The 9,864-nt window shown below is 38.0% G+C and overlaps 3 protein-coding genes across 5 annotated transcripts in view; 1 reads left to right on the forward strand and 2 right to left on the reverse strand.

Moving 5' to 3' along the window:
* The window catches only part of LOC108570861 (glutathione S-transferase 1-like), a 5,535-nt gene extending 2,714 nt beyond the window's left edge, over positions 1 to 2,821 (reverse strand). Inside the window, exons 1-5 of one of the 3 annotated variants that reach the window (XM_017932791.1) lie at positions 2,742 to 2,821; positions 2,538 to 2,635; positions 633 to 780; positions 470 to 528; positions 242 to 383 (exon numbers count right to left, since the gene is read on the reverse strand). In XM_017932791.1, the coding sequence (XP_017788280.1) occupies positions 242 to 383; positions 470 to 528; positions 633 to 776 (345 nt within the window). In that variant the 5' untranslated portion in view covers positions 777 to 780; positions 2,538 to 2,635; positions 2,742 to 2,821. Of the gene's footprint in view, positions 1 to 241; positions 384 to 469; positions 529 to 632; positions 781 to 2,319; positions 2,457 to 2,537 lie in introns of all 3 variants that reach the window. The other 2 variants (XM_017932790.1, XM_017932789.1) reach the window with 2 other exon arrangements.
* Positions 2,822 to 4,108: 1,287 nt separating this feature from the next.
* On the forward strand, positions 4,109 to 8,008 carry LOC108570849 (tryptophan 2,3-dioxygenase). The gene is made up of 8 exons (XM_017932771.1): positions 4,109 to 4,409; positions 4,678 to 4,838; positions 5,067 to 5,272; positions 6,598 to 6,957; positions 7,039 to 7,288; positions 7,367 to 7,460; positions 7,527 to 7,698; positions 7,756 to 8,008. The coding sequence occupies exons 1-7, from the start codon at positions 4,381 to 4,383 to the stop codon at positions 7,696 to 7,698; spliced, it is 1,272 nt and encodes a 423-aa protein (XP_017788260.1). The 5' UTR covers positions 4,109 to 4,380; the 3' UTR covers positions 7,756 to 8,008.
* Positions 7,811 to 9,864, reverse strand: part of LOC108570850 (cathepsin O-like) — a 3,988-nt gene continuing 1,934 nt past the window's right edge. Inside the window, exons 4-7 of the mRNA XM_017932772.1 lie at positions 9,673 to 9,826; positions 9,536 to 9,586; positions 8,211 to 8,479; positions 7,811 to 8,116 (exon numbers count right to left, since the gene is read on the reverse strand). Of these exons, the coding sequence (XP_017788261.1) occupies positions 8,079 to 8,116; positions 8,211 to 8,479; positions 9,536 to 9,586; positions 9,673 to 9,826 (512 nt within the window). The 3' untranslated portion in view covers positions 7,811 to 8,078. The remainder of the gene's footprint in view (positions 8,117 to 8,210; positions 8,480 to 9,535; positions 9,587 to 9,672; positions 9,827 to 9,864) is intronic.

The following is a 9,864-nucleotide window of genomic DNA, read 5'->3' on the forward strand; positions in this document are numbered from 1 at the left end:
TTGTAAAAAAAAAAAAAAAAAAAAAAAAACAGTATAGAATAGCAGGATAAGGATTTTCTAACATTTTATACACCGCTATATCGTAACGACATGCGAAAACTCTCTTCCCGCTTAAGGGATTAAGAAACATTAACACCATTGTCCCGTATGCATTCCCCACCAATGGTGAAAAACATTTGTTGACATTATTAGATAAGACAGTTATGAGATGAAGAAAGATTTATGCGTATGAATCACTCACGATAGCGCTCTTCGCTATAGAGAAAAGCGTCGAGGAGTCGAGATGAAGGAACTGATTGACCAACGCGCGTTTCTGCAAGTCTTTCGGATACAAGGAATCATCCTTGGCATATTTGTCCACCAGGTAGCAGATAATAGCGTGGCTGTATAATCAAATCGTGAATTAAATCGGTAACCGACCTACAGGGGTAACCTGCAACATTTAAAAATAACAAGTCGCATCGGTTACCTGTCCGGTAGTATGAAACCGTCGTCGTCCAACGTCGGGATCGTGTGCTGAGGATTGATCTGGCAAGAAAGGAGAAAAAGTTAGAAACCGAACGTGTATTTGAGCTCTATTTCATGATAACGCATCACGTTTCATCGGATGGAAAAACCGTAGAACTTCCTACCTTTATGAATTCCTCCGACAGCTGCTCCCTATTCGCCAAGTTAATCTCGTGAACTTCCAGCGTCAATCCGATCGCGTTCGCCACCATCAGTACCGCACGACATGGTGGACTGATATTTTGCGAGTAAAGAACGACCTTCGACATCTTACTTCAGAGAAAAAAGAAAAATTAATCCTATAAACATCTTAACGCGTCGATACATTTCTAATATACTTACATAAATGGCAATATGTATAGTCGGTGAAAGAAATATAGATTGTCTCGCTTAAAACCTAAATATCTTCAATTGTAACTATACAAAAAATATTTCATATGAAATTTCAATCGTATCGAAGGACGTATATACGCTACAGAGAATATTTCTGTTCCAAGGTCATTCTTCACGGAATTCTCAAGGCCTTCGATTTTTGTTGTTGACATATAAATGCATATTTTATTTAACACTGAAATACGTTCGCAGATAATAATATTACCTTGAAATTATCTTGGACCAGAAGCGTATCTAGGATGGGGCAAGTAGGGCACGTGCTCTGGGCGCCAATGTCAGGAGGGCGCAGAAAAAAATCGAAAGAAATAGTGTTTGTTGAGATAAATTTATTTTCAGGGTTAATTTTAGTAGTTTACGCTTGTTATTCCTGTGTTTCGCGTGCATCTTTAGCCGCAACATTCTCCAGTGGTGTTGTACCAGACTCGGCTGTGAAATTGTTGATGAAGTTGTTTTTTTATTTTTCTCCAGAGTCAAAATCGTGTGAGAAAAAGGAGAATTGTAACGATGCAAATTTCGCGCTTGCCCCAGGCGCTGGTTACGCTAGATACGTCTCTACCTTGGTCCCCCCAAAATTAAAGTTAAACGTGAAATTCATTTTCATCGAGATCGCAGACTTCGACAACAGGTTGTCGGCCGTCGTCGCTAAATAAACTTCAACGCCTGACCGATTTTACGAATTCACTATATTTCTTTTCTACAAACTATACATACGTACCTTAACAAGATCCGTTAGGCCTTATTCTATTTTCCGTAACGTAATGTAATACATATCTAGTATAAACATAACGAACTCTGATACGATCTCTCCCTTTCTGACCCCTTGTAGGTACATGTTATTACCACGTATGTGTACAGAGTGTGAAACAAAAACCAACAAACCGCAGAAATAACGGTAGTTCGTGCACACACTCTATTGATTTCTACCTGGTATTACACGTTTAATTATCGAAGAAAATCACTGCCTATTTTGCATTTGATATCCATTTTCCTGTTTTCCTCTCTACGGTCGTTGGAATTTCGTTCGTTTAATTCTTCTCATTATTGCAACTCAGAGGTGTGTGTAATGGAAACTTCCGAAAGGGGGAGGGAGCGGTGTCGATGAAGCTTAAAAAAGATAATTCTCGAAAGAACGATGGTTCTGTATGTAATATCTCTATTCGCGAACAATTCGTGAGAAATGGCATGCATCGCGCTACGTTCGTAGTATCGGAAAAGTAGAAAACTTTTTTTCCCCTTACAAAAGGACCACCGTGTATTGTTCTGTTTGATGTTGCTCCCATTTGATACGAAACTCCCCAGGCCTTTTGTCTGAGCACGATTTACATCAGCGTTGTGTCACGCAACACGAGTTTATCGGATAAACAAATACACAACACATCGCTATATGTAGTTTTAATTGAAGTATTTTATAAGATTTACCGACTGAGCGATTCTACCGGAACGAGGAGAAACACCAGATTTTTTAACGGCGCTCGAACAAATGTTTACATCGACGCCAGTCGCAGTGCCGTTACGATAATTTTGAATTTCGTTACCTAACACCAGACACGCAGAATCTTTCACAGATACCGGAGATAAATGATGAATTAAAGATTGTAGGTATTTATTCAAATTTGCCATGTCATGAATTTACTTACCTCAGAACAATATATGTATCTCGATGATCAACGTAGCCGAGAGTCGAGAGGTTATAATGTGTAGATTTATTGTATCAAGCACCGCGGCACCACGAAAACTGATAGAATCGACAGAACGACGGATTGGCCGACTATTATCATATAAACGGGACCTAACAGTGCCAATATACACCGAATACGATCATTACACCAGTTGAAGCTTACTCGAATAAAAGATATCCACACCGATTCGCTGCTATCGCTCGGGAATACACTCTCATGACCAGTGCTGTACTTGATCGCTGTCGGTCGACTGAAAGTAGTACGACAAGTTGCTTTCTCTTATTCCTTTTTTCCCAGACACGTAAAAGGAATAAAATCGAATCGCAAATGCCGAGTACATTTTTAATTAATCGAAAGATACCACGAGAATGATAAATGTACAAGTTTGATAGAAGCGAGGAAAACATCGGATCGAGGAGAAATAAACGTCGGGTAACTTATGCATGTAAACGGCTATTAAAAAGGCAATTAAAAAGTTGGCTGATGGAAATTTCGCGACGAACCGTAAAATAAATTTTACGGAATAAAAAGTATATCGGGAACGCTACGCCAATGTGCACACCTGTTGCGTTATTCTTGCTACGGCACTGGATTACATATCGACAACAGGTATAATCGTGCATAATTTCGGAGGCGTCACTTGTATTCGGAATGACGGCAGCAGGGTCAATGTTGCGCAACGTTTCGTTCTTGTTTTCGTGAACGCGTTACGAATCTCGATATTTTGAATGTTTACAATCGCATACGCTATGCAGATAACAAAAAAGCGATAAATTTTATGTAACTGATCGATTATATAATCTGAAAACGTCGTCAATAATTGCATGTACTAATGTTTCCCCTCTTTAAAATTCTTATCACTTTCCAATAATATTATTGAATGCGTTAATAATGATTAAATATGGAAAAAAAAGTAGTTTCGCAAGTATCAATCAGCCGCTCAGACATACCACACGCGACATCTGTCGTCTCGATTTAGCAACAAAGATAACCCGAATGTACCTCCCTCGCGACATCTATCGGAGATCTACTAAACTAATAAGTTTAAAAGTGGTAAACCGTTTGCTACAATTTTTGTTTCTAACAGTGGTACAATTCGATTTTTTATTATCGATCGAAGGATGCTGTTTCAAGGCAAATTTCGCGATTAACGAGATCGTTTACAATTCCAAGTAATTTTAGTTACCATCTAATCGATTGCCATCGATCTATCGAAGAGAACAATTCGTACGTTTCTTTTCTCGATACTTCGATCATCAATATTTTGCAATCAAGAGAACACGATTATCCGTTACGTACGAATCGAATTATCGATTGTAGAACTAGCTGCATCTATATTTCCAGTGCGATCGAAGAAGGAAAATTAAAGTCGATGGTCAAGCAAGATTGTGCGGCAAAAATTTCCGTGCTGGATTATTTATAGATTGCCTTTTGCATGCTAAAACATTTAAAGATGTTGTGACTGTCAATTATTCATTCATGTGCCCTAGCTCTTGGAAATATAAAGGGGATAGTTTCGCGAGTCAGTGATCATTCAGTTTTTAGTCGTGGCTCAACCACCTCGCCGACAACATGTGTCGCTTGTTGTCATTCGGCCAACCGAGTGGTGCTCATTAAAACTTAACGAAATGTCAACCTGAAAGAGGATTTGTCTAAAGTGGACTATCAGCGTAAAATTCACCGTGACATTTATTTATTATTCATGCTAACAATTGTCGCTACAAAGTGAAAAATTATTGCATGCAATATTCAACATTTTCAAATTACACTTGACAATTACTATCGTCGTGCTTTTTCAAAAATGGCTTGTCCCTTATCTGATGGCATTGCGTAAGTAGTTTCCTGTAAATATTTTCTCGTGCAACGGAAACAGTGTGTAAATCTTAGTTTTGCAATAAAATCGTCGCCGGGCGAAATATGAAATCTAACTTTAAAATTATCCATTTTCAAATTTGAAGACAAAAATAACGGTCAAAAAGTGACCGTTACGCCGAATAACCGTTACTTTTCAAATCGAACGATTTTCGTTAATCGAAACCGTTAGAACGACGAAAAAAATTGACAAATTAATCGCAATACGTGGTGATATTATTTTTAGGGAAGGTCACGATCAGGAGAATGACCAGTCAAACGAAGGGTCTGGAATGCTTTACGGAGAATATCTTCGATTGGACAAAATCTTGACCGCACAAAGGTTATTGAGTGCCGAGTTCAACAAGGAAGTGCACGATGAGCATCTTTTTATCGTCACTCACCAGGGTAAACAGTTCGTTCGTTTTTTCATTTGTTCGTAATCTGAACAAAAAGAAAATCATATTACGTAAGAGGAAACTAGAATATAACTCAAAGAGAGAACGATGAGAATAATTTTAAGAATGAAATTTTCAGGAAAATTTCTCGAAAAATTCATTCCAACTATCGGAACAATTTAATTTCCGAATAGACGAAACGATTAAAATTACTATTTCTCATTTTATCGGTCCGCAGCATACGAACTTTGGTTCAAACAGATTATCTACGAACTAGACTCGGTCAGAGCGCTCTTCAACTCCGAACCGAACGGCTATGACTCGTTGAATGGTACCTCCAACAATCACACAGCCGTTCAGAAGAATCGAGTCCCTCAGATCCTGAACGAGTCGAGGACTCTGGAAATCTTGAAGAGATTAAACCGTATTGTCCTCATTCTAAAAGTAAGCGAGATCCGAACTTCCCAGCCAGATAATCGTATTTTATGGATGTTACAATAAGACCGGTTCAACATTGTCCTGTGGGAGGATTGTTTAAAAAGAGAGAGAGAGAGAGAGAGAGAGAATGGTAAATAGGTTTCCCGCTCACCACCGACGCATCACCTGGTAATCCTATACGCTGGGAAAAGAAGGCCAGTAGCCATATGTTGACAATGACAGTGATGGAAGGAACGTGAACGACCCTTAATCGCAAGCCAATTAGAGCATTGAGATTTATGACAGGGGTGCTACTCCACTGCGGTGGCTCTAATCAAATTTCTAACGTCACCCCTTCAAGACTGTCATATGTTTTATTTTGCTCATCGATAATGAAGAATATTTCAAGAAAAAAGAAAGGGAAAGGATTGAAGATGAGCAGCGTTCTTCGAATCGTCGATATTAGCTTTAGGCGGTCAAACGTAAACTAAATCTTTCGTTTTTTTTTTTTCTTTTCACGAGTGTTCGTTGAAACACCTTGTACACTTTTCACGATCACCGTACGATCAAAATTGTTTTCACCGTGTTAATGCGTCGTGGAGAGTTTGTCAAACGGGTCAAGGTTCTCAGCAATGCTACACTTTTTCGTTACTGTTACTTTTCTCCTCTTCTTTCATGCCGGAATAAGAAAGATTGTGGGAACTGCAGAAATAACAGTGGGATCTAAGTAAGTTAATACTGCTAGATGATATGCGACACCCTGCACTGACACGCATAGATGAGTTAGGTAACATGCTCGTAGGCGCTCTTTCCATACCACAGAATGCAGGTGTGGTCGTCGCGTTTTCTCCTCTTGTTCCTATTGAAAAGTTCTGTAGCAGGGTTAAGTAAGTAGGATTTAATACAAGACACAACAGCGTGTCCTTCTACGAGACAGTCATTCTCAGAAAAAATATACTTTCCTATCGTTAACCGTAACGGATCGTGTTAGCTGGAGTAATAATTAACGTTACAATATTTTCTTCGTTTCTTCTTGGTGATTTTTCGTTGGAAATTTCGTCGCATCGGAGAATAACGAATAACACGTTATTGTCGGCGCGCATTATACGTGTCAATGATTACTGCTACCTCGTACGCGGTAGGTGCATAAGCATGGCAACCATAGAAATGTGAATGCGACTGCCTTAGACGTAGACTAAGGTAGAATCGATTTGGCGTCTGTATACAAAGGCAATAGTATGGCTTAAAGGATTATATTTATCCAATATTGGAAAAATCTAATATCAAAAGTGATGACGTTCCTTCATTGACAATCTGAATAATTGTAATAATCGTATTTATATGTTTTTCAGCTTCTGGTGGACCAAGTGACGATTTTAGAGACAATGACACCGCTGGATTTCATGGCGTTTCGAGAATACTTGTGCCCAGCCTCCGGCTTTCAGTCGCTACAGTTCCGTTTATTGGAGAATAAACTGGGCGTGAAACAGGAGCACAGAGTCAAGTACAACCAGAGTTACACCAGAGTGTTCGGAAGAGATCCTAAAGCCATCGAGGCGATCAAACGTTCTGAAGAGGAACCTAGTCTCAGTTGTCTTGTTCAAAGATGGTTAGCAAGAACGCCGGGTCTCGAACCTCACGACTTTGACTTTTGGGGGAAATACCAAAGATCCGTGGAGAAGTTGCTCGTAGAGCAAGAACAACACGCTCGAGTAATCGTTTTCTTCTCTAAATACAAGTAGCTTTTCACATTGAACAAAGTCTTTAATTATCTGGTATATCCTTTTTCGCAGAAACATACAAAGGAGCAACTTAGGAATTATCATCTGGCGAACGTGCACTCTCGGAAAGCAATATTCGAGACGATTTTTAACGAGTCCCATCACAACGCTCTTGTGTCGCGGGGAGAAAGAAAATTCGCTTACGCCGCTCTTCAAGGTGCGGTGATGATCACGTTGTACCGTGACGAACCGAGATTCAGTCAACCTCATCAAATTTTGACCGCTTTGATGGACATTGATTCTCTCATTACGAAATGGAGGTGTAAGAGGAAGCATTTGATTATTTCATTTGAATAACTTTCAATCGTTAGAACTACTTGTATTTCTCTTCGTCCGTTAGATAATCATGTTTTAATGGTTCAAAGAATGATTGGGTCTCAGCAACTTGGTACCGGAGGATCGTCGGGATATCAATATTTAAAATCTACTTTAAGGTAACATGTTACAAAAGAGATACAATCTGATTTGATTTGTAACTAATTTGTATATTTAATTAATAGCGATAGATACAAGGTGTTTTTGGACCTGTTCAACCTGTCCACATTCTTAATACCTCGTCACATGATTCCACCGTTGACCAAACAGATGAAGACAAAATTATCGGTGGCCTGCAACGGATGGAATCCGGATGACAATCAAAATAATTCTGAATGTACACTGGACGATACATAGGTAAATAAATATGGTTCGATAATAATTGAATTAAGCTATATAATATATTTTTGTCAGGGTATACAAACATTAGAAAGGTAACGGAGTTTCGAATGCATCAATTTAGAGTCGATATTGTAAAACGATATTTTATTTTGCCGTTTAGCGTATAATAGAATACTTGTAAAAAATATACAAATGGCTGCATGGATAATCGTATGATATAATGCTAACGTAAATGTTGTGTCAATTGTGTAACAGAATATTGGAAATACAGTCTAACGGATGTTATTGTTATTAACATTATTGTCGTTTCTCGAGGTTCCTCGATCAAAAACACATATAAGAATCCTATGTAAATTTTAGGATTAATATAAATACTTTTCTTCAAATGTATTCACTCAAAGTACGTCCAACGACGAAACCTGATTTGCTATACCTGTGAAGTAAAAATGTTCAATATAGTTGTAATTAGTAACGAGAGTTATTACAAAAGCAATGAGAGTTTACGATATAAAAATGTAAATCAATACCGCATAAATTACTGCCTATTCCTATATACATATAGCCTTTATCTCCGAAGTTTGTTCCCCATGAATTTTTAATAATATAATGTGGAATATCAGCTGTTTGGTCGTAACCCACTATTTGTACAGCGTGGTTCAAACTTTCAAAAGCGCCATCGCAGTTATATTGTATTACTCCTCCTAAATAGTTTTGCCAGGATAAAGCGTTCACTGCAGCCGCTACTGGCCCATGTGTAGCTACTGTTGTCAACAGCTCATCCTCTGCATCTACGAAACTAAAGTCCGTTAAACCTTTAATCGTCTTAACGACAAACATTGCAAGTGAATATTACTATTCATCGCAGGTAACAGTCATTCTCACAATATTGATCGACAAACGAAAGATTTGTATTCAATTGTTAACTGAGCAAAGTACGATTAATTTTTTTTTTCAAATGACCATTTATTTTAGACTTGATTAAACGAGAAGAAGATAGAATTTCCTGTTCCTCGTATAAATTCAATGCATAGTCTTGTATTCACTTTAGCGCGAATAACATTAACCGGTCAGCTTATGTAAGAAAACCTTTTACAGTTAATTGCACGCGAAGCAACACACATTGATACGATAATACGCCAGGCGTCATTCTTCTACCGATTGAATGTCTGATACTTAAATATAATCCTTCGTTTGATACTGTTAATATCTATGTATAGTCGGTGGAATCGATACAGTGAGGTTGTAAAATCGGTCAAATATCAAAGTACACGTACTCTGACCGCCGAAACAGCAGTTTCAGGGAAATAAGATGCACGAACCTTATTCAAGGTCGTTCAATGCCAACTTGGAAAATTTTAAGTATCAATTCACAAATGAATCGTAGATGCTTTACTTTACAACCTCGCTACATCGATTCCACCGACTATACATATTCCCGTTTGGGATATTTTGTTTCGCAGGAAACTTAATTTTGCAATTTTCATACCTATCACATGCAAAACTTTTTATTCTTACACCAAACGCTTGATCCATCTTTCTGCAAGAGAAAAATAATATTTTAATATAGATCGCCCCCTGTGTTTCATGTTCTTTAAATATATTTCATCATTTCGATATACTTACTTCCCAAGTCTACACGTACCCGTCTTTCCTAAGACAGTTTCAGGAAGATAAGGTGCACGAACCTTATTCAAGGTCGTTCAATGCCAACTTGGAAAATTTTAAGTATCAATTCACAAATGAATCGTAGATGCTTTACTTTACAACCTCGCTACATCGATTCCACCGACTATACATATTCCCGTTTGGGATATTTTGTTTCGCAGGAAACTTAATTTTGCAATTTTCATACCTATCACATGCAAAACTTTTTATTCTTACACCAAACGCTTGATCCATCTTTCTGCAAGAGAAAAATAATATTTTAATATAGATCGCCCCCTGTGTTTCATGTTCTTTAAATATATTTCATCATTTCGATATACTTACTTCCCAAGTCTACACGTACCCGTCTTTCCTAAGAGTGGGTAAGTAGATTCCGGAAGTATTTCAGCTTTCGATAACAGTAACCACGAAAGCAAACTGCATATATCTCCCCCCTCGCATCCGAAATTACTACTTTTCGCACAGTCGATCATCTGTCAAAGGAATCATAAAAATAAAAAAAATATATTATACTCT

This window comes from Habropoda laboriosa, unplaced genomic scaffold (assembly GCF_001263275.1).
Source record: "Habropoda laboriosa isolate 0110345459 unplaced genomic scaffold, ASM126327v1 scaffold113, whole genome shotgun sequence".
Lineage (NCBI taxonomy): Eukaryota > Metazoa > Arthropoda > Insecta > Hymenoptera > Apidae > Habropoda > Habropoda laboriosa.

Coding starts and splice junctions, on each gene's coding strand:
- LOC108570849 (XM_017932771.1), top strand. CDS start 4,381: ATGGCTTGTCCCTTATCTGATGGCATTGC. Junction 5,273..6,597: donor GTATTGTCCTCATTCTAAAA/GTAAGCGAGATC, acceptor TATGTTTTTCAG/CTTCTGGTGGACCAAGTGAC. Junction 6,958..7,038: donor AGCAAGAACAACACGCTCGA/GTAATCGTTTTC, acceptor CCTTTTTCGCAG/AAACATACAAAGGAGCAACT.